At 56.0% G+C, this 23,450-nt stretch overlaps 1 protein-coding gene and 1 long non-coding RNA gene across 3 annotated transcripts; one reads left to right on the forward strand and one right to left on the reverse strand.

The window, feature by feature from the left end:
- Window positions 1–523: 523 nt before the first annotated feature.
- Window positions 524–21,933, reverse strand: Vash1 (vasohibin 1). Of its 2 annotated transcripts, XM_027931480.3 has the most exons (8): window positions 21,844–21,933; window positions 20,039–20,432; window positions 13,453–13,541; window positions 12,297–12,353; window positions 10,716–10,790; window positions 7,293–7,674; window positions 5,295–5,407; window positions 524–4,404 (listed from the first exon to the last, which is right to left on the reverse strand). In XM_027931480.3, exons 2-8 carry the CDS (start codon window positions 20,348–20,350, stop codon window positions 4,332–4,334), a joined length of 1,101 nt encoding a protein of 366 aa, XP_027787281.1. In that variant the 5' UTR covers window positions 20,351–20,432; window positions 21,844–21,933; the 3' UTR covers window positions 524–4,331. The 2 variants fall into 2 exon arrangements, with proteins under 2 accessions (XP_027787281.1, XP_027787279.1); XM_027931478.2 differs by lacking the exon at window positions 21,844–21,933 and having other exon boundaries at window positions 20,039–21,537.
- On the forward strand, window positions 21,881–22,880 carry LOC114089607 (uncharacterized). The gene is made up of 2 exons (XR_003582212.1): window positions 21,881–21,970; window positions 22,758–22,880. It is a non-coding gene; the product is annotated as an uncharacterized lncRNA (long non-coding RNA).
- Window positions 22,881–23,450: the final 570 nt, after the last annotated feature.

Genomic DNA, 23,450 nt, shown 5'->3' on the forward strand with positions numbered 1-23,450 from the left:
GGAAATGCCTGAGATCCTGTGTTTCTCCAATGATTGAGTTTGTCAGTGTGGAAAGAGTTGACACACAAGGACAATGAAGGGGAAGAAAGGGCATGTTGGGTGGACCCAGGGGTGCTCTCCAAATCTGTGGCCTGGTGACTGATGAGGAGGGACTTCAGTTCCCTGTTGCTATGGTTTCCTGAAGTAAGCTCATCTCCTGGAAGAACCTCCCTTTCTCCTTTGTCCTGATGGGTGTGGTGGGCTTGAGCAGGGACAGCAGGGCTGGGATACACCTGAGGGCGAGAGGGACCTTATCTGCTCCCAGATAAGGTTAGCAAGAGCCGAGTGGCTTTGGCAGGCTGAGAAAAAATGAGACCTCTGAAGGCCTGTGTCCATGGTCCATCATGATGGCGGGGAAGTTTCCTGTTTCCTGGTTTTAGACTCTGCTCCCCTCCCCTCTGGGTTCTTGCAGCCAGTGGCTGATGATGGTGGGAGGCGGTGGGCTGGGGCCCCAGCTCCCAGGGGGAAGAGAGACGAGGAGGCCTTGTTGTGATTTCTGCCCAGCCCACACAACAAGCTGGGGAGACTTTATTTGTTTCAGGGGGAAAGTGAGAACAGGAATGAGATGAAGTGTCAAGGTGAAAGGAAGGGCAATACTGATATGAGCAAAGGAAGGACAATATGAGGACCACACGTCACAGCCTGGGGAGGGCAGCTGGTCATCACAGGGCCCACGAGCCAGGCCCAGCTCTGGAGGCCCAGCTCTCCTTTTTATCAGGCAGGAACTAAAAGGGGACCACGGAGCACCAACATGGAGCGAGAGGGTCACCCCAGTGGACTTGCAGCTAGCACCACGCAGCCCTGCCTGGCCCGAGAGCCTGGTAGGAGGCTGGTCCCTGGCAGGAGTGTGCTCCCCCGCAGTCCTCTACAGGAGGCCTCCTGCCCTTCACCCATCAGCCTGTTGGGCCTGGCACTCCCCTGCTCTCCAAGGTCAGGGACACAGTGCAGGTGGTGGCCTGCCATGGCACACACGCACAGGGGCCCCTGGGCACTCACCAGCCAGCGTCAGACTGACTCCCAGAGCCAGACCGTGCTCTAGGAGGTGGGGGCAGAGAGGACAGAAAGGCTAGAAACAGACATGTCGACGTCTTGGCTCTTTCTGAAAATCAGTGCCCTGGCCCTTGGCTGCATCACCTCATCCTGGGGCCACAGGGCTGCTGCTCTCTGCACTTGGCCGTGCCCACGTGAGCACGGGCTGCTGGAGTGGCGGGCGAGGGGTATGAGAATGTGGTGAGGCCACAGAGGGAGAGGATTGGCAGTTGGTGGATGGGAAGGCTCTGAAGCCAGCTTCCTGGTGTTCCCGCCCTGGCACCTGGCACAAGGAGCCAGGCTTTGGGAGGCCCTGTAATCACCCCTACCCCAGGCCTCCTCCACCAAGCAGCTTTCTCTGACCTCACCATGACCCCTCCTCAGCCAGCAGTTTGCACCAGGGCAGAGGAGCTGGGGTCACATCAGCCAGGCCCCGTCCCTCACAGGCAGTGTGATGAGGTGACACCATGGAAGGTGACTAAGGCCCCAAAGTCCCTGCCTCTCTGTCTCCCCAGAAACCTCACAGCCAGGCCAGCCCCAGAGAGCACAGCCTGTGTAAACAGCCCGGGGGGAGGAGGGGTTGCTACATACGGGAAACAGTTAAAAACAAATTCAAAAGCACCACTGTGTCCTGTGGTGGTCTCCACAGGCCTGAGGTCTCAGCTCAGGAGGGGTGAGTGCCAGGGATTGCAGATGGGGGTCAGCAGAGAGCAAGCAGGGTAAGGGTTCCACTCTGCTTCCTCCTCCCAAGCTTCCCCAGGAGAGAGCCTGTGGGTCAGAGTGTCCTAGGAACTAGGAGCAGTTTCCTCTGTCTACCTGACTCTGGCTCCCAGCTCCCTCTTGCATCTCTTCGCCCTATACCCTGTCATTTCCGGGAAGTCCCCAGAAGCATCTGGGGCTTCTTCCCTGCTGATGAGCAGCCACAACCAGACCCAGAAAGGACCTTGTTTCAGCCTCACCTTTCCTGAGGTGAGCCATCTCTATGTTGGGGAAGGGAGGAACATGGGGACCACAATCCCCACTCCCTGAGAGCTGAGATTGGCCAGTGAGCCAGGGATCACCATGACCATCTCACTGGTCTGGCCAGGGATGTAGCCTGGGGGCAAAGTGGGCACCTCCCTAGGGCCCACTGACCCTAAGAAGAACCTGGTGAGGCTCCCAACTGGGAGTGACCGGCTGGCCTCCTAGGGTGTGTCGGGCCTGGCTCTGGGCCCTGAGCTGCAGGGTGGATGAGAGGCAGCCTCTGGGGCCTTCCCTGCAGGCTCTGCCCTCCTTCTCTCTCTCTCTCTGCTTCCAGGCACCAGCCCTTCTCCTGGCAGGCTGGGTGCCACCTACCCAGGTCTCCAGCCTGTCTGCAGGGACAGCAAAGATGAGCTCAGGGTGGCTCCCTGGTGGGAGTGTGTGTGTGGGGTGGGTGTCTCTGCTGCTGAGACTCGACTCTGGAGGAATCTCCTCTGAAAAACCCGGACCTTCCCACTCCAAAGCATCCCTTGGACTCCTAGCCAGCACAAGCTCTTGACTGCAGAGGAGGCAAACGTACTCTTTTGCATAAACTGGCATTTAAATTTCTTGACCTGATTTGCCAACCTTTAAAAATCAGATTTCTCATCCAGATTCAGGGTTCTGGTCTCTAAAACACAATCTGGCCCCACAGGGCCTGCACTGTGAGGAGAGCTGAGCAGCAGCAGGCCACAGTGTGCCACGGTCCCCATGCAGCCCTCCCGTTTGTCACTTGCTGGCCCTGTGGACATTTGAGTTTACAACCCCAGTTCTGCTGCTCCCCTGCCCAGGCTCACAGCTCCTCTGCAGCCTCACTGAAGGCTGCCCCAGGTCAACACAGCCTCTCAGTAAAACCTTAACGATCGCTACATCAAGTTGCCCTTCTATAACCTCATCCTCTCTCCAGCTTCCTGACAAGAAGCCCTCTGTGCTGGGGAACTCACCCCTCCCCAAGGCAGCCTGATCGTAAACTTCCTCCCACATCCCTTCCTCACTTACACCCCCAGGTCTCGGGCTCTGTCCCTTCTTAGTGGTCCAACTGCCCTTTGCCCTACACCTTCTTATTTGAACTTCCAGAACCTTCTCCCAGCTCTGCCAACATTTCCGCATGCTTTCTCTTCCCTGCCAGGGGTCTCATGGATGATGGGCAAAATGTGCACGACTCCAGGTACTTGGCTTCTTCTCTACTAGTGCCCCGAGGAATCACTAACTGTGGCAGGCCCCTTTGTCCCTCTAACCCACGAGCCTAAAGGGGCTGCTAACGGAGGGGATGTGGGCCTGGGGCACAGCTCTGCTGGTCTGGTCTTGATTTCCCCTGCAAGGGCTGAAGTTTTAGAAAGGGGACACAGCAGAGGCCACTCCCAGAAGAGCCAGGGGAAGGACCCAGGCCTGAAGTCCCACCCCATGCCCACCTCAGCCAGGACTGGCACCCAGGTCTGCTCAGTCCCACAGCCATGCTGACCCCAGTGTCATTCTGGGCCCTCCACAAAGTCCACACCCTCTGTTGGGAACCCCCAGGCTGCAGTAACAGGCGAGGCGGGGCTGCGCACGTGGACCCGCTGCTGGCCCGTGAGCTCTCCTCTGCCCAGGGCCCTCTTCTGGTTCTCCTCCAGCCCAACCCCTGCTAGCTTTAGCTCAGGCCCACATGGTGTGCCTATGGGGCCACAAGGGCCAAGGGCTCTTCTGGGCCACCAGCTCCTGCTCTTAGGCAGATGCGGCCTGAGCCCAGCTCCTGATTTATGGGCTGCACAGACCTTTCTCAGGATGAGTCTACCCTGCTTCCCTTTCCCTGGGTCAAGTTTCTGCCAGGACAGTCCCAACTGCAGAACACCTCATCCTCTCAACCCACACAGGCTGGTGGGGCTGAGAAATTTCCCATCTACAGGATGCACCCAAATCCCAGAGAGCCACTGGGAGTAAAGTCACTGGGGAACCAGCAAGCCATCCTCCCCCAGCCCCGCGGCTCTCAGGCCCCCGAGCGCTGCCCTTCCAGCCACCAGCACATCCATTTGTCATTGTCTTTTTCCCCTAAATACCTTAAACATCAGTCGTAGAGCCAAAGACTCCAAATAAAATACTAACTGTCTTCTTGACCCAAAGTTAGGGACTTGGCTCAGTGGCAGGGGCAGCAGAGTGGGGCAGAGCCACAAGGCACCCTTCCTGCAACCTGCAGCCTGCCCCCACAACCCCTTCCCTGGAGCAAGGCCAGTTCCAGCAGGTGGATCATAGTCTCCAGAAGCAGGGGCTGGGGTGCTGCTTGTGCCTCAGACTCGGATCTGGTACCCGTTGAGGTCTGGCATGGCTTTGGGCTCTGAAGGCTTCTTGTCACCCGAGGGCCTGCAGGGAGGCAGAGCAGAGCAGCGGGCAGTGAGTGGTAATCGGGAGCTGGAGGAGGAGGGAGCTGCCCTGCTGGCTTCTCTCCTCCATTCTCCTAGGGGCCCTGGAATGGGAGGACACAGGGGAGACGTGTTTCTGGAACCCTGGCCAGCCAGAGCCTCCCGAATGGGATTCCTATCTCACAGGGCGCTTGTTCTCTGCTGGAGGTTAGCTAATCTGGTGGCAGCTGGTGGGTAATACCTTAGAGCATAAATCTCTGCAGGGGAATCTGTTCTTTACAAAAGCTTCCTAGGTCAAATTCAATGGTGATGGACATTTTGGTGCCAAAGATATGCTTGGTATCCCTTAACTCATGCCAGAGGGGTGGCTCCTAAATGACAATTATATTTAAAGCAAGAGCCAGAATGATAGGAGAGGGAATCAGAGCAGGAGATTTGGTATTTTAAGGGCATTTTTTTTTTTTTTTTTGCCATCTAGACACAGACAAAACCCACAGACTTTTGGGAGTCTTGGGGGCACAGTTGTGTTCAAAGCTACTTACCCTGGTTACACAGAGCTGCAGGAGACGGCAGGGGGACTCTTTGCCTGGCAGGAGCCCGGTGGCCACCCACCCTCACCCCCCCCCCCCATTCTGCTGCCTGCCGTAGACCTTTCTGTCTGGACCACATTGGTCCAGCACAGGGTGGCCAGGGGCCTTCGGAGGGGTGTTTTCTTTGGGGAAATGGCACCACACTGCTGTGGGAGATGCCAACACCTAAACACACCCATCCCAGGTCACTTCCCATGGGTGGGACACAAAAGACAGAAGGATGTGAAGGAGAGGGACCCAGAGGAGAAGAGGAAAGGGGAAGGCTGTGTTGGCCCCGTCCCCATGCAATGTCATCCCTCACCGTCTCTCGCTGCGGCTGTTCCTGCGGTGTGGGCTGGACTGGGCCCGCTGCGGGGAGGACACATCCTTCTTTCGGTCCTTGGTGGGAGAGGGTGGGCCGGTCCCTTTGCCAATCTAGGTAGGGAGGGAGAAACAAAAGCATCCTTCAGGGCTGCAGAGAGCCAACCTGCCCCACGGAGAGAAGGGCACAAGTCCTGGAGGCTGCCCCAGGCAGGGCCCGGGAAGCCCCAGGCAACCCTCTACCCTGTCTTTGGCTCTTTCCAAATCTATTTCCCAGGCACCGAAGTGCAGCAGCTGCCCAGCTGCCCAGCCCCTGCATCCCGAAGGTGGCACGGGAGCAAGGGAAGCTGCTGGGCTGTCCCATCATTATAAAAAGTCTTCCAGAAGAGGCCCCTTGACTCACACCAGGCCCATGTGCCAAATGGAGAGGTGGCCTGTGTTTGAGCTTTGCCTGGGAGCCTATCAAAGCCAAGAGTGGCACTAGTTACCTCGAACAAGCCAAAGTCAGATTAGTAACTCTGTCTGATTAAGAAAAAAAATCAGGCATGGTGGCACATGCCTATAGTCCTAGCAACTCAAGTGGCTGAGGCAGGAGGATTACGGTTCTAGACCAGCCTCGACTACTTAGGGAGACGCTGTCTCAAAATAAAAAAGAAAAGGGGTTGGGAATACAGCTCAGTGGTAGAGTGCCCCTGGGTTCAGTCCCCAGTCCCACAATAAATAAATGAGATGAATCATTCCTTAGGCAACACGCTCAACTTGACTTGAGTTCTCTCTACTGCGGGGAGCTGGAGAGGGGAAAATACCAGAGAGGCCTTCGTGCTGAATGAGTGGGGAGTCACAAGACTAATGACCAAGTAATTGTTGGTTCCACCTCTAGGTCTAACCTGCAGCCTTGGAGACACAATAATATTCCCTGCAGCAAAAGCAAGGGTGCAGGGGGACCCAGAACAGGGTGCCCGCCTAGGCCAGAAGACAGCAGCCCCTCTCTAGTGCAGGGTCCCTGCAGCCCACCTCTGCCTTGGGGGAAGGCACTGTCAGTCCACAGGGTCTTGGTCTAGGGGCTGGCTGAGAGTCCCCTGCCTGGACTCTCACAGCTGCCTGTGACAAGCTCAGACCCTCCCTCAGCAGGCTGAGCTCCAGTCGGATCTGCCTCTCATGCCACCCGCCTGCCCGCGAGTCTCTGGGCTTCCCATCCTGCGAAGGCAGCTCCATGGCTGCTCACCCCAGGGCTGACACAAGGACAGGGCATGAGCCAGTGCCTAGGCTGGTAGGCGAGCTGGAGGCTCCAGGTCATCTGGAGGGGCACAGTCACGGTGTGGCTGGGGCTGAGCAACCAGAGTGGCTGAGCCCAGGAGGGGACCCTATCAGGCCCCAAGGGAAGTCCCTCTAGTCCAGCTGGACCCAGAAAGAGCCCCAAATTCTGACTGCAGAAAGGGGCCAACTCCTCAGTAGCTCAAGCCCAGCTCTTCTGGGTTAACAGACCCCCGAAGTCCCCAGACATCCCCTTGTAGGTGGCAAAGAGGGGGAAGAAATCACCACCTTATTGTCTTCCCTGGGGCTGAATTTCCTTTCTTCTACTCTCCTTCTAGTGTTTTGTGAATGCTGGGTGCTGGGGCTCAAGTGTGGGGACACACAGAGAGGGGAGGCTCTTGTGTCCCCCACACCACTCCCCTCATTTAGGTCAGGATTTCCCCCTAGCTGGTCTTTACTCCAGAGTCCCCGCCACCTGGAATCCATGCCCCTGGCCCTTCCTGTGTCAAAGACCCACCCCCATGCCAGCTCAATCCCTGCTTCCTCTTTCCTGAGCTGCCCTTGGCCTGCCCACCCAGGGGACAACTTGGGCAATAAGACAAAAAGGCTGAAATGACGCAGCTAGGACACACCATCCCCTCCCTCATCCTCCCACCACCTCTGCTGGAGTTGGGGCATGGAGGGGGGTGACAGCAGGGAGGGAAGCCGCCAGGGCAGAGCCTGGCCTCCGCGGGCAGAGCCTGACCTTGAGCCTCAGGTCGCGGGCGTGGCGATCCAGCTCCTTGCGGAAGTCATCGCGGCCCAGCTTCTCCACGTCCAGGACCGAGTGCTTCCACTCGATCTGCTCCACGCTGTGCGGGTCGTGGGACACGCACTGGCCCAGCTTCACCTTCTTGAGCACGTGCCAGCAGCGGCCGTAGGCGGCCTCGTAGTCGAGCACGAGCTCGCTGAGGGTGCGGAAGGCCGGCGGCTTGTACATCAGGTCCTCCCGCCGGCTCATGCCCAGGGCCCCGTAGCGGCCCCCGAAGTTCACCCCCAGCACGATGTGGCGGAAGTAGTTCCCTGAGAAGTAGGTCTTGAAGCTGATGGGGAAGCGTTCCAGGGCGGGCATGCTGTTGGTGAGGTAACTGGCCAGTCACCCCCGCTAAGGAAAGGGCCAGCAGAGCGGGACCAGCACGCGGGGCAGGGCTGGGGCAGCCGCCACCCACCTGCATGTGGCTCAGGGACCCCTAGGCCACCAGCTTCTGAAGGCAGACACCCCAGCTTGTTCATCTCCAAATCCCTGTCCTCTAGCCTCAAGCTGGTGTACAGGGGGGCCTCCTGAACTGGCCTCCGTGGGAACACTGAGGCTGCCGTGATGTCAATCAGAGCTCCCAGAATAACAGCTAACAGGGGTCCCCTACTCCAAACTGCAGGGCTTTCCAGAGCTGTAGGGTGCCCCCCCCACTCCTGTCGATCACAGGCACTTCGCAGTCGCTGGTCCCCCCAGACACCTTCTCTCCATTTTCTCTTTCACACATACATCTCCTCACAGATGCACAACATTCTGGTGGCCTCTACTTTTCTCACCATCGCCCCCTCCCCCTACACAGACACTGTCCCTTGACTCTCAAATAGAATCAAGCTGTGGCCACAGCCGGTGGGAGGCACACTGAAGCCTCTCAGCCCACTGGTCCCACTTGCTCACCCCCTCCAGGCACCTGGGCCTCTCACCTCAGCCCCTAGCCCAGCTCCTGCAGAGTCTCCTGCCCTGCCCACCTGGCCAGCTCCTCTGCAGGCCTCAAGCAAGTCAACTCCCCGATTTTCCTCCGTGGCACCCACCACCACCCATTTTCCACTTATTTCTTGGTTTGCTTGCTGTTTCTGTCTCCTCTACCAGAGAGGAAACTTCCCGAGGACAGGGACCTTGGCTGCCATGCTCTTTGCTCTTTCTCCAGGGCCTGTCCCCGAGTCCCGCCAATCACAGTTACTCAGTAACACTCTTCTTGAATACATGGGTAGAAAGGGATGAGTGAGCAAGTGGGGGGCAGATGCCCCCTACAGAGGCTGCACTCAGTGCCCTAGATGAACAACTGTGCCACAGGCACTACCACTACCCCCATTTGCAAGGGAGGACTCCAGGACTTGGAGATGTTAGGGAACTTGCTTGGGGGTCACGTAGTATGTAGCAGAGCCAGGATTAAGCCTGTGGCCTCAGACACTACACCGTGCTTCCTCTAGCACTACTCAGTCTATAAGCGCTGACTGAGCCCAACGCCTTGCCAGTGACCAGGGACACAGAGTATATGAGAAAGGCACAGCACTGCTCGGCAGAGTGCAGTGGGAAGGAGACCCAGGAGCTAACAGTGCAGAGCCCACTGCACTGAGGAGCTGCGGGGACACGGGGAGGGGCCCTTCATCAGACTAGGTACTGTTCCCATTTTCCTTGTGCCCACAAGCCACCAAATGACCTTGAAAGGCCTTGGGACCACATGATCTTGGCTGGCCCAACATCCAGGTTGCTCTGCAGGGATGGAGCCTCTGCTTTAGTGCATGGCTCCTGAAGGAGAGGGGACGAGGGGTCTTCAAGGAGGTGCTGGCAGTGGCCTGACGTTCCTGAGTGGTCTCATGATTAAAGTCACAAAGAGCCCTAGACAAGGTGATGCTGGCTGGGCTCCTGGAAATGGGTCCATCCTATCACAAATGACTGCCACAGTGGAGCTAGCTCTTAGGACCTCTGAGGGGATGGGGCAGGGGGCACCACAGCCTTTTTATGTAAACTTGAGGCAGGTATATCCATGGGAGAGTGTCACCTCGGTTACAGCCCTGAGGGAGCATCCTTCTCACTTTTGACTTCTCCTGAGACCTAGTCCTGCAGATGCACTTCCTGTTCATTAGGTGTCCTTCCCTGACCCTTCCGGCTACCTCCAATCTGCACTCTCTGCAGCACTGAGCTGGTGGGCTATCTGCCCCAGGGATCATCAATAGGCAAAATGATTCAAGGCTGGCAGGGACCCAGCATGTGGTGGTGCACACCTATAATTCCAGTGGCTTGGAGGCTGAGACCCGAGGATCATCCAAGGATCAAGTTCATGGCCAGTCTCAGCAACTTAGCAAGGCCCTAAGCAACTTAGTGAGACCCTGTCTCAAAAAGTAAAAAGAGATGGAGGTGTGTCTTGGTGGTAGAGCCCCACTGGAGTCAATCCAAGCCAGGAAAGAAAAGCTGGTAGGGAATATGGGAGGGGTGGGAAGAGACGAAACACAATTGGCTCTGAAATGGTAAAGCTGAGAAATGGATACATGGGAATTCATTATATTATTCTATATTTGTACAAGTTTTAATATATTTTAATAAAATGACTCATTAAAAAAAAAGAAAGGTAGGAGCCAAGTGTGGCTCTGGAGGTTGAGGCAGGAGGATTGCAAGTTCAAACCAGCCTCAGCAGCAACATAGTGAGGCTCTAACCAACTGAGCAAGAACTTGTGTTAAAACAAAAAATAAAAATAGGCTGGGGACATGACTCAATGGTTTAGCACCTCTGGGTTCAATCCCCCATAAAAGTACCAAAAAAAAAAAAAAAAATCATGGGGCTGAGGTGCTGACCAATTAGGAAAAGAACTGACCACAAATACCTGCCTCACCTTCCCCTGCTCTGACTGGGGGCCCTGGGGGAGGGCAGCTCCTGGGAGCTTGTCTGCTTCTTCCAGTTGTTTTGTGGTACTGGGGATTGAACCCAGGGGTGCTCTACCATTGAGATATGCTCCCAACTCTTCCTGTTCTTGAGACAGGGTCTCACTAAGTTGCCTAGGCTGGCCTTAAACTTGCAATCCTCCTGCCTCAGCCTCCTGAATAATTGGATTACAGACATGTACCACCTTGCCTGGCAGTGGTACAACAGCCCATAGGAGACACTGTGCCCTATTCAGAATTCAGAGAAAGATCACTGGGTCCATGAACTCAAAAAAGACCTGCCCAGCAAACCTGAAGAGGAAGCAACTGAGGCACAGGTGGCTGAGTCCTGAGGCTCCTCCACCTGGGGGAGGCTCCTCACCAAGGGTCAAGTTCCTGGCTGCACAGGGGAGCTGGGAGAGCCCTGGGCCTCTTTCCCTCTCCCCACTTCTGGAACAGGAAGCTGAGGCCAGGACAGGCGGGTCCCCTAGCAGGCCTCCCAGGGCAGGGGAAGGATACATTCCCAGGATCACGGCTTCCAGGCATTTGATTGGCAGAGCCTCTTTGGTCATTTCCTTGGCCAGGTCCATCAGCCTGTGGGAAAGGGAGACAGCGGAGGACAATGCCTCTGGCCCCTTCCGGTGGGGGATGTCCGAAGGAGGGGGCTGGGTTACCAGAAGGCTAGAAGGACAGACCCCCACCCCTCAAGCTGCCCTCAGCTCAGGCTCTTCCCCTTCTCCCGTGGCTGCAGCTGAGGGGGTGGAAAGAGGCCCCTCTCCCTCAGTTCCTTCCTTCCTTTCATTTTCTCTCCCACTTGTCCTTTAAAGACCTCTGGGGGAGGGGAGCAGCACAGAGGACAGGACCTTGACGGCCACTGTGCTGGGGCCTCTGCAATGACAGTGGTAGGAGGAGGTGGGACCTTGGCATTGACCTCTTCCCTGCCGGAGCGCAGTGGGCATTCCTGACTTAACCAAGGCGCCTTTGAAGAGCCGGCTAATGGATGCAACTGCTCCCCAAAGCCCAGAAGTGGGGTCTCAGGCAGGTGGCTGCCTGGTGGCCTCCCACCCCCACCCCCGCGGCCTGCTCCTGAACTTGGAACTCAGGCCGTTTTAAGAGAGTCTGTCCTGGGGCCCGGGGATTCGGCCTGGCCACTGGCCTTCCACAAGAGTGCCTGGATTCCTCCACCTCAGGGGCTGGAGGGGCCCCCCCGCGGGCAGCAGCCAGAGAACAAAGCTAGGGGCCTAGGGAGGTGGATGTTCCCCCTGGGGCCTCAAGAGCCGGTCATTCAGTAAATAAAGCATTTAAAGCTTTTTTTTTTTCCATAAGAAAGCAAACATAAATTATGTGTGGAGCAAGATGCAAAATTTATCTGGGTTTTAAAAATTATAAACTCCTGGATTTAAAAATTTTAAGCCTATGGGCATCTCTGGGCCATGCCCCCAGCCTCAGCCGCCATCCTCCTCGCCATTCTGCCCTTGGAGCTTCCCTGGCAGAAGTTCTCTAGAGCCTGGAGCGAGTGGCTCAGCCAGGGGTCGAGGAGTGAGAGATGCCACCTTCCTTCTAGAGGGGTCCCTAATGCTCAGACACTGATACTGGACCTTCAGTTACATGGCCAGAAAAGAGTCTAGAAGGACACGATGGGTGGATGCCCAGGGGCCTGCGAGGCAGATGGGCAGAGAGCAGGGGCCGCTGCAGGAGAGAAGGAGAAGGGCTGTCTCTTGCTCCGCTAGAAAAAGTCCAGGTGGCCCATCGACCTGGGACCACCCTCTATCATCAAGGCAGGTGGGGGGTGCTGCCTGTCATGTTCCATGCTCAGCATGGACTGGTGGGGGTGGGCTCCCTTTCACTAAGATAGCCCTGGCTGTTCATCTCAGGTGAACGTTTACATCATGACACCCTCAGACCCAGGTACCCCAGGTACCAGCCCAACGGCTGGCTTTCCTCCAAGAAGATCGAAACTTCCATCCAAAGGCAAACCACAGGGGCTCCTAGGGATTCAGCCCAGCCAGGGGGCACTGTGAGCCTGGGCAGGGGGCACTGTGAGCCTGGGGCAGGGGGCACTGTGAGCCTGGGGCAGGGGGCTGGGTGTCCCATTCTTACCCTGTCAGAGGTCTGCTCTTCTTAATTTCAAAGAACTGTGTCCCTGTGTGATTGTACCTGTGGGAGCTGGTTAAGGACCGTCTGGGTTCATCTGAAAAGGTGTCCCTTTCCCCTGCCCATCTCCCAGGAGTATAGGCTGGGTAAGGACACAGCAAGGGGCCTCCTCAAAGCACCTTGGAGGATGCTCAGACCTGATTCTCCTGCAGGGGAGACAAGGGCACAGGGCGGGTGGGTGCCTCTCCTTCCCCCTCACAGCCCCTTCTCTTTCCTCCCCCCTCCTCATCCTCTCCAGCTTTCACTCATTCTTTCCTGGCCTCCCTGTCTCAGACGGGGACTTTGAGCAGACAGCTGGTGGCCAGAAGCCATAGCTGGGAACGGCTTCCTGAAGCACTGAATTTTGCAGACAGAGGAGGCTGGAGGGTGGGGGTCCAGCTCAGCCTCCAGTTGCTAGGTGTTCCCAAGCCAGCCTCTCCCTCCGCACCACAATATTCCCACTGGAGAGCAGAGGGACGGGGCCTGACTTGCAGTCCTCAGTGGGCCTTTCTCTATTTGGGACCCATGTCTAGTTCCCCCACCTCGGCCTCCTCTGCAGTCAGGAGGGCTGAGGTAGAGGACCCAGGACACTGCTCTGGGGCAGGGGGAAGGAGTTAAGGGGCCCTCCAACAGGCCTCAGGCACCCACCTCCTCGAAGGCTGGGCAAAGGGCCTCTTGCCAGGAAAGAAAAGTTGAAGAACCAGGAGAAAATTCCAGGATGTGCAAGTGACCTCCTGGAGCTTAAAGTCCCTTATCTTCCCCATTCCCCACACTTTTAAAACCCATTTTCCAATACCCCCAGGGAACCTTCTTGCTGCTTCCTCTAGGGCTGGATGGATGACAGGGACCACCCACTTCCTGCAGCCCGTCCCAGGGGCCACTTCCCTCTCTCTCCCTGTCACACATAGGTAGCAGGGAAGCTGGTGAGGGAGGGGCTGAAGCAAGTCATCAGACGAAGCCCCCCCAGCTCCAGGTAGCACAGAGATGCCTGGGTGAATCGCACCTCGAAGCTGGGGAACCAGGTGGCTCTGTGGACACCTCTCCAGCTTCCTCTGAGGCAAGCCCACTTGGCCTCTGGTTGAGTAACGAGACGGTGGTCATGGACCCAGACCAGAGAGGATACTGCAGCTCCCTGATGTAGCGCTGCACGGCTTCCAGGCGCTCGGGGACGGGAGTGGAGGGCTGGAAAGTAGGCACACTCGGTACGGGGATCTGGAGATATAGAAAGAGCTCTGGTCACAAGGACAGGCTCACCCTGAGCTTCTGGCCCTGCAGACACCAGCATTCTCCCCCGAGAAGCCAGACCCTGGGGAGAGGCAGCTTCCTTCCCTCTTGCCCAGCCTCCTTGCTTGGCAAACCTTCCTCCTCTCCTGCCTTGACAGCATTTCTATACAGAGCTTGCGTGGACTTTCCAATCTTATGCTTCTTTAATAATTTTAGCAAAACATAGGTTGATTCAGCAACTGTTCGTATTTTTACATATTCATTCACTTCAAGGCTTAGGGAGAATGTCAGTATTGGAGTTAAGCTCATTAGGTGTGGGGTTCACTCTATGCTATGGTGAGTGTGGTTTGTCCCCCAGAGGTGTGGGGGACTTGGTCTTCAGTGTGGTGATGTCAAGAGATAGGTCCTAGTGGGAGGTCATTATGTCACCAGAGGCCTGCCCTCAGAAGGAAAGAAGGCAGTTTTCTTCTTGTGGACGCTGAAGCAGATCTCAGGGTTGTCATAAAAGGAGCATGCCTGACCCCTCCCCCTTCCCCTGGCTTCCGCAATGTGACCATCCTTCTCTCACCTGCTCTCTAACCATGATGCCATGCACCGCCACTGGGCCCCCACCAGAGGCTGAACTAATGGCATTGGGGTCACCAATCTTGAACTTTCATCATCCAAAGCTGTGAGCTAAAAAGACTATTTTTCTTCCTAAGTATCTTGCCACAGGTATTTCATTAGAGTAACAAAAAACAGTGCTGGGTGTCCTAACGTAGTACGCCTGAAATCCCAGCAATGTGGGTGGCTGAGGCAGGACTCCAAGTTCAAGGTCAGCCTCAGCAACTTAGCAAGGCCCTCAGCAACTTAGTGAGACTCTGTCTCAAAAAATAAAAAGGGCTGGGGATGTGGCTTAGTTGTAAAGCTCCCCTGGGTCCAATCCCTGGTATCAAAAAACAAACAAACCAAACAAAAACCTATAACTGGCTTTCCCAGAGTCCCCTCCGCCCAGGGTGATGTCTCGGGAGAGATGAAGATATCTTAGCAGTGGACATCACCCACCCCGGTAGCACAGGCACATTTAGCAGGGTTTCCAAAGTGCCAGCCTGGATTGTTGGGGACACCTCTCAGTGGCAGCAGGGTGAGAGGACTTATTTTGGGACATGTCTTCTTGTAGCTCTACTCACCAGAACCTGGCTGCTCAGAAGGGTCTGACAAAGGCCCAGGGCCCTTGGGGTCTCCTTTCCCACCAGCTCCCTACCTCAGCAATACGGGAAGCCAGACGGTCCTCAGAAGGGACTCCCCAGCATCAGCCCGGCCAGGCGGGACGGGGATGAGATGCTGGGATGCTGGGAGTCAGGCAGCAGAAGCAGACCCTGGCCTTCCATCAGCCAGGCAGCCTCCAGGAAGGAGGCCACGTGCAGGTGTGGACCCCCCCCCCCCCCCCCCCCCCCCGCCCTTCAGCCCCAGGAGCCTGAGTCCTGGCATTTGGCTGCCACAGTCAGAGAGGCCAGGGGACCAGGAGTGCATCCGTGAGGGTCCTCTGAGAACTCACAACAGATTCCCTGGGTAGAGCCAGACCTTCAGGGGCAAAGCCACCCCTCTGGGCTTCCCTTTGGCTACCAGCACAGGGGGCTGTGAGATGGCCTGGAGCACACAGGGAGGTCCCACTCTTGCCCCATCTCTTTCCCCAGGCCACCACCTGGTCCTCTAAGGTTACACCGGGCTCTCTCGCCCCAAGGGGCTGGGGCTGCAGTGGGGGGTCTGTGGGGGCATGTGTGAAGGGCGGAGAGGGGAGCCCTGTGGGGGAAGGGCAGGACCCAACTCTTTCCTTCCTCTCCTTGGCAGGCTTCCCAGAGGAGGAGATATGGAGCCCACAGGGCACAGCCTTTTAAATGCTGTGGTTTTGGTGGCTGGGGAGGAAGGGACATTCTTCTTATCATTTCTGACAGGGAGGAAGGGACATTGTACTTATCACCGCACACTCACATATGGGGCCTGCTGATGGCAGGGGACACAGGACAGTGTCTACCAGATGCCTCCTCCCTCCACAGGGCAGAGATACAGGAGAGGAAAGGCCCCTGGTACAGAGAGTCTTGCGCAAACAGCCCCTCCCCCTGCCGGGTCCTCTCCCTCTTGCCTGGGCAGTCCTTGTCCCTGGCAACCACACACGCCCACGCAGCTGACAACCCAGTCTGGAGAAAGCTACTTCCCTTGGCACGTTACTTTCCTCCTCAAACTGGTGCCACCACTTACAGTCACTAGTAGGATAAAAGTCCAGGGGTGGGGGCTCCCCCTCTCCCTGCCTGACCACCCTGTGCCCCATGGCCACCTCTGTGTCAAGAATATGGGGGCAGAGGGGGGAGGGAAGTGGTATTACAGGAATCACTGAGCCATTTCCCATCAACAGCACTGCACATCCATTCAGGCACCCAAACTCAGGTGGCACCCAACCACAGGTGGCACCCTCCGCGAGGCAGGGAGTTAAGGGGGCATCCGGTAAGGGCACCTCCCATGAGAAGCTCCAAACAGGGAGGGAGCTGCGGTCCAAGAACCATGCAGAACCAGGCTGAGGCCGAGGCCAGGAAGCGCCCACACGAGCATCGAGAACACGGGCACCTGCCATCTAGAGAGCGAGCCCAGGGACTAGCAGCTTTGCAAGAAGGAAGAGAGTCCAAGAGACTGGGCTTCCCAACAGGACCTCAGAGTCCCCATCACCCAGGCCAAGGAGGAAGGAAGCGTCTGGCCAGCTCCCTGACTCACGCTGCCCCAGTGCGCTCTACCTTCTTCCTCAGTGTCCATGACAAACACAGACCCGATCACTTGCTGGTTAGAACTCTGCACATCCAGGTGAACAGGCCACTTGGGGACTGGTCTCCTGGATTTGACCTTCAACCCCCACCTCCAAAACAGGAGGCAGCAAAACTTCCTCCCTGTTGAGGGGTGGGGTCAAGGGGCACAGGGCAGGCTGGTGATATCTGCTACCCAGATCTCCCTGGCAGCTCCTCCTCCCCATGATCCCAGGCAAGGGTGCCCCTGGCCCCAGGAGTCCCTGAAGGCCTGAGTCCCACAGGACATTAGCACTGGTGCAGCCCCTCAGCCCAGCACAATGAGGCGGCCTCGGGAAGGAGGGGAGCGCTGATGGCAGGAGATGACAGAGCACACTCCAGAACTAGACATGCTATTGAAGCCCAGCTCCGTGACTTCAGTGATGCTCCTCAACTTCTGTGTCTCAAAGCCCCGTTTTAAGACAGGAACCTTTATAGAACCCATCTGCAGTGCAAATGGGTTGCTGCATATGGACACCTGGAGATTTAGCTCAGTTGGTAGAGTGCTTGCCTTGCATGCATAAGGCCCTGGTTCAATCCACACACACACAAAAAAAAAAAAAAAAAAAAAAAGAAGAAGAAGAACAGGGCCTGGCATGTAGCAAAGCTCAATGTCTGTCCACCAGCACTCCTACCCAGGCATGCCCATGAGATGTCCAGATTCCCACTCTGCAGGTGCTCAATGGCCAGAGTCACGGTTAGACCCTCAGCAACTGGGTGTCATAAGCAGCCACCAGGCTTGTAAAGGTGGTGACAGCTTGAAATGGCAAGGGGAGATTGTCATCAAGGAGTATCAACCACTGCTGGCTTTGGGATCCTTCTAGATACTGTTGCTCTTGGCCCTACTGACACCATCCTGGCAGAAGCTCTTTCTCCAAAGCCCCGTGTGTGTGTCTGGGGTGCTGCATGCCCGCTCTGTGCATTTTGGAGCACCTGCTGGATGCTTCTCTAATGAGGCCTTCCGTTCTTTCCACCATTCATCCTGCCCAACATCCTCTGAAGTGGGCCTTGCCCATCGAGCCCATTTCACAACTGAGGAAACCAAGGGCAAGGGGGTTGCACACCTTCCTCCCCTAAGTACATGCAGAAGAACAAGATTTGAACATGGGGGCTCACTCCAGAGGCGCTCCTTTAATCACACTACCCGGCAGGGGCCCAGACACAGCTGCCTACCTGGGCTGGGCAGGTAACAGACACTGGAGGGCATGCTAGCAGGGGGAGGGGGGCTGTGGCAAGCTGGGGGAGGGAACCCCTCCCCAGCCCCTGCTGCCATGTGAGACTGAAGCCTCATTTGTCTCGTTTTCTGAAGGGATGCCAAACCTGTGTTTTGTTCTGTGAGCATCTCCCCATTTTAACTTTTGGCTCAGGTGGGCTTTCAAAACATAGTGTAGTTGTGACAACACTTCCTGGACCCACCACAGTGACTTCGTAGAAATTCCCCATGCCAGCTCCAACATCACGGCTGCTAGGGAAGGTGTGCCCTGGGGACAATGCTCTCTGAGGCTCAGGGTATGACACCCACCACAGCTGCCCTTCTCCAAGGCCTCCCTTGGACTCGGGGCCAAGGTAGAGGAGGAACTTCCTGCAGACACAGGTGACTTCTCTGAGACACCTTTCCCACCGCTCAAGGAGGAGAACTTTCAAATTTTTCCAAATCTTTAATAAAATTCCTCCCACCCCATCACAGTCCTGGCCACCTCAACTCCTTCCTCCCGGGTAGCTTCTTTCCCTTACCCATCCCTTTCCTGTACATCAGAATTGAAGATGACAAAATGCTATCACTGAGCAGTTCCTAGTGAGCGCACCGGTGTTTTTTTAGTCCCTAGAAGTGGTGACAGCCCTACAGGAAGCCATTCACACTCTCCTGCATCCCTATTTAGACATAGGACAATGGTGGGAGAGCTGCCTGCTCAGCACCATCCTGCTCATGTGGGACAAGTGTGCCACTCTGGTTTCATTGGCACTGATGCTCTGAGTAACATCTACTCCCCTCCTCGTGAAGAAAGGGAGAACAGGTAAGAGCACCCACAACCAGTATTGGTTTGGTATTTTCCAGTTTATCAAATGCTTGAACACCTGGTGACTCATTCACTCTTCCCCACAATCAACCCCGTTTTACAGATGAGAAAACTGTGGCTTAAATAGGTTAAAGGGACCTTCTTGAGGTCATATAGACAGGCAGGTGATCCAAACCAATGTACATACCCTTTGACTCTGTGTGTGTGTGTGTATGTGTGTGTGTGTGTGTGTGTGTGTGTGTGGTACTGGGGATCAAACCCAGGGCCTCACTTATGGTAGGAAAGTGCTCAAATTTATCCCAAAGGAAAAAAAAATCATAGATGGATCCCATATTTGTTTTAGAATGTTCAACACAGTGTTCATTTTAAGAATAAAATCCTGGAAACAATGTCCAACCACACATTAACTAAATAAATTATAAGTCAGTACAGAGGATCATGATGCAGCCATTCAAAATCAACCTAGTTTTTCTCTCCTGGAAACATTAGACAATAGCTCAGCCCTCAATCTCTGACTTGTTTTCCCAGGCATGTATTTATTTATTATTATTATTATTTTTTGTGGTGCTAAGGATTGGACCTAGTGCCTCATGCATGCAAGGCAAGCCCTCAATCACTGAGCTACCACCCCAACCCCTTCCCAGGCATTTTTAAATGGCTCTACCAATAACTTGGTAAAAACAGGCCACTTTTCCCCATGCATAAGCCTCTCTAATTCCAATCTCCCTAGCCCCCACCCTTCTCACCTGAGCAGGCAGGATTAGGCATTGTGCTCTGACCTCTGCCCAAAGGGTTCTGTACTGGGGACACTGCTTCCTTTGACTTACTGATAACGTTTAAAAAAATATATCAGGCATGAATTTCCTATAGCACTGTACAGGGCAGAAACTCTCAAATACCCTTTCATTCAGCAGACACACATCAGTGCCTGTTCTGTGCCAGGCACACAGGAGACCTTGGGAGGACAAAGATGAATAAGATACAGCCTCTGCCTTCCTTGGCAAAACAAGTGAAGTATTGCTGTTATAGAGGAGTTCCAGCCAACACAAAAATTACTTAATTTTACTCTTCTCCATATTTTTTCCTCCTTTATTCTTAATTTCCCTGAACCTAGTGTTCAACAGAGCAGAGACACTGGATTCCAAACCCCTGGTGCTCAGTCCCCACTCTGACACTTACTGGCTTGGCTTGACTTGCTACTTGTGCTTTGATCTTCCTTATCTGTAAAATGGGGACCCAAAGTGCACTTACTTTGCAAGGCTGTTGGAGAATTCAGTGAGGTAACACCTGAAAATAGTTCCTCAGCATATGAAGTCCTGTATTTCCTTAGTCCTTTATTATCTGTCTGCTCCAAGTTCTCTGGCTTAGCAAGTATCATTAGCCAAACAGATGTCAAGCCACATTAGTTTGCTTGTTAGTTATCTAAATCCTGCCCCAAAAGTGATGAAGGAAAACCTCCCTCATAGAAAGATCCCAAAAGCAGTGGAGAGAAAGTTCTGGACAAGTATGACCTGTCTAGTTTTTAACTCTTACCACACCTGTGGTTGCTGCCCTAGCCATCAGAGGAAGAGTGTGGCTTTGCTCTCAGCCCCAGGTCACTGCCCTAGCTCATCCTGTGCCCATCCCTTCCACCCGCATCCCATGCCCCATGCCTCACCTTGGGCAGGTCCGTTGCTCCACGGATCCGCTGCGCCACTTTCTCTCCATCAGGGTGGATCTTGGCTACATGCTTCCACATCCTTTCCCAGGTGGCTTCGTCCACAGGCAGCCCACCCCGGTTGACGAAGAAAGGGACGCCTCCATCTCGCAGGTCCTCTTCCCCTTCCTCTTCTGGCTCATCATCTCTCTGGGCAGAGGCCCCTTCGCTGGTCTCCAAACGCCTGACCCCAGTAGGGGCGGCGACAGTGGCAGCAGCAGTTGGGGCAGCACCGCTGCTGCCACCCCCAATCACCTTCTTCCCTCCTGGCATTCCTAAATCCTCGGCGCGGGTGGGAGGAGGTATCAGGAGGCGGGAAAAATAGGTGGTTCACAAGAGGCCTCCCACACACTAGCTGCAGAAATAACACATGGCCAAACAGAGGGTAGGGCGCCTTTAAGAAACCAGGGCGTGGCTCTTGTACAATGAAATACTACTCGGTAAGAAAAAAAAAAATCAGTGCATCAACCTGAAGTGGGGGCCCAGGGGTGGGTTGTCCTGGGTCAGCCTTAAGGGCCTTGTTTTGTTTGAAAACCGGGATAAAGAGACTACACCCCAATCCCGCAGCCTTCACAAAGCACCCTCATTGGGCAGCGAGAACAATGACGGGCAGCCGGGGGTGGGGGAGTCGGAGGGAAACTGAGGCCAGACAACTCGGATCTGCGGCCGCGGAAAGGGAGGGTCAAAGGCACAGTGCCCACGCCGCCCGGGCGTCCGGGTTCCAGTTTCAAAGTGAACAAAAATCCCTCTACAAAGCCTCGCTCGCTCACACCTGTGCGCGCCCCTGGGGGTGGAGGGACCGCGGCCACGGGGAGCCCGGTGAGCTCCGAGTGGGGACCCGCGGGAGGGAGGGCGACGCGGGGGAGCGATTTCTCGCACGCGACAAGTCCGGGAGCCGAGACTCGCAGCTGGCGGGGCGCGGGGAGGGGGCGCGCGGCGACGCGCACATTCCACGCCCGCGGCCAACTCCCCGCACAAAGTGGGCTTTGTCTGCGCCCCCGCCTCCTCGCCTGCGGGAGCCGAGCCCGTAGAGGGGGCAAGGCGCGCGCGGGTGGGTGTCCAAGACCCGGAGCGCGAGGCCCCGCCGGTCCCAGCCGGTCCCCAGCCGGTCCCCAGCCGGGCGCGTCTCAGCGGGCGGACGGCGCCAGCCAAGCCATCGCGGGGCGCGGTTCCCGCGCCAGGGCCCGGAGCTCAGAGGGACCGGCTCGGGTGGCGCACAGGGGCCAGTCCGCGGTCACCGAGCGGCGGGCTCCGGCCGCGGGGTCGCTGCCCCAGGCCGGCTGCAGCATGGGCGGTGGCGCGGCCGGGGCGGGCGGAGGATGCTCCGTGGCTGTCGGCTCGGGCTCCCGCTGCCCGGCTGCGGGATGGAAGGAGGACCGCGGGGCGGGGAGGGCAAGCCTCGGGCTCGCGCAGCTACGGCCGGCGGATGTAGCTGGAGGCGAGTGACAAAGCCCGGGCGGGCGCGGGCGGCGCTGGCCCCCGGGGAGCAGCCTGCGGACCCCGAGCCCACGGGCAGATGGCGGCTCGGCAAGGCTGGGGTCGCCGCTGCCAACCCCGCCGCGCCAAGGCCCGGCTGCGGCCCGGCTGCTGCCCGCCGGGTCCCCTGCCCTCCCGCCGCCCACCCGGTTCGACTCCGGCCGCGCCGCGCATGCGCTCCGTCCCCCCCTTAAAGGGCCAGCGCATTCCCGCCGGGTCCTCCCGTCCCGCAGACGTCCCTCTGCTCCTAGTTCTCTCAACCGCGCGGTGGGCGTTCGCTCCCTTCTCACCTTTCTTTTAGGGCGCAGCAAAGACCGTGAGGTGTTGCGGAGGAAGTTTACAATGGACCGAACAGAGCGCAAACTCTAGGAAGATTCCTGGCGCCAAAGGAATTCCTGCGGTCGGGAATTTCCTAAAGTGGGTACCACGTCGGGGACCTCAGCGTGGGGCAGCGAGAGCACTGGTCTGGGAGGCCCGGGGTCAGCGCTTGTTTTGCTCAGGGACATTCAATAGATCACTTCTTCTCTGGGCCTCAGCTTCCACATATTGGCAGAGGTGATCACCAATTCAAGAGTCCCTCCTGGCGCGTCTGCTCCTTAAAGGGGGACATCTAGTAGAGGAAATGAAAGGGTGAAAAGTCATCCTGTTTCACCTGGTTCCTGCCCCGGGGGGGAGTGGGACGCCCAGGGACGTGACTAGTCAGTCTCACTGGACTGAACTTTGGATGCCCATGTCCCGCGGTCATGGCAGGATGGATGCCATGGGACCACCACATAGAAGTGGGAGTGCTGGCTGGGGAGAGCCAGTCGGTTCAGAAAACGGTGAAAATACAGCTGATTGTTGTGCTTGGCTCTAAGGCCTCCTGCCTTAGCCTTCTGGACTTTGGAGGCACAATGTACCCTCCTCCTCCCCCATCCCACCGAGAAGTAACTCTCTGAGCTCAAGCTAAGAACTTTGCTAAAGTCCACAGCCTCTCCCCCTACTGGTATTTAGTAAGAATAACAGCCTTCTGGGGGAAATGCAGATTCCTGAATGCTATAGACTGGATGTTGAATGTCTTCTCAAGGTTCACGGGTTAAGGTTTTGGTCCACAGGGTGTTATTCTGAGAGGGAGGAATCTTTGGGAGATGGGGCCTTGTGTAAGGGATTTTGAGACTTTTTTTTTTCTCTTTCTCTTTCTGCTTCCTGACTGGTGATCATAAAGATTCTACTGTGCCATGCCCTTATAATATGCCACCCTAGCCAGAGGCCCAAAATTATGCACTACCCATTTTGGATTGGAACCTCCAAAATGGTGAGCCAAAATAAACCTTTTCTTTTTATGTTACTTGCCTCAGCCATTTTGTTATAGTAACTGGAAACTGACTAATACATTAAGCTCCATCAGGCTGAGTTGTATTCCTTAGATCCACATTGTTGCATTTCTTGATATGCGGAGATTTCCACACTGGTGGTATGACAGGGAGTCTAAGAGACTCCTCAGACCCTCAGTGGTTCCCCATCTGCTACTTAAAAGTTCTGCCCAATATCAGAACATTCTGGGTCCCCTGAGCTCCTCTTGATGCTTCCAAGATCAGAAACCAAAGGTATGCAGTCATGGGAAAGGTTCTGTAACTCCAAGAAAGTTAATTAAGCCTGGATTCTCTTAAGAGGGTCAAGAAGTCAAGACTTCAAGCATGTCTCTGTCACTAAAGAGCGCCTGCCACCTTCTTACTGTACAAATAGGAAAACTAAGTCTTAGAGAGTAACTTTCCCAAACTCACCCAGATAACAAGTGGCAGAGCTAGAATTTGAATGGAAGCCTTCCTTCTTCAGAGGCTCAGTTTCCACCCCATACTGTGCCTTTTGTGTTAGCCAAGTGCTTGTGGTGGTTTTAGAGCATGTTTATAAGTTCTTA

Source organism: Marmota flaviventris, chromosome 2 (assembly GCF_047511675.1).
Source record: "Marmota flaviventris isolate mMarFla1 chromosome 2, mMarFla1.hap1, whole genome shotgun sequence".
Taxonomy (NCBI): domain Eukaryota; kingdom Metazoa; phylum Chordata; class Mammalia; order Rodentia; family Sciuridae; genus Marmota; species Marmota flaviventris.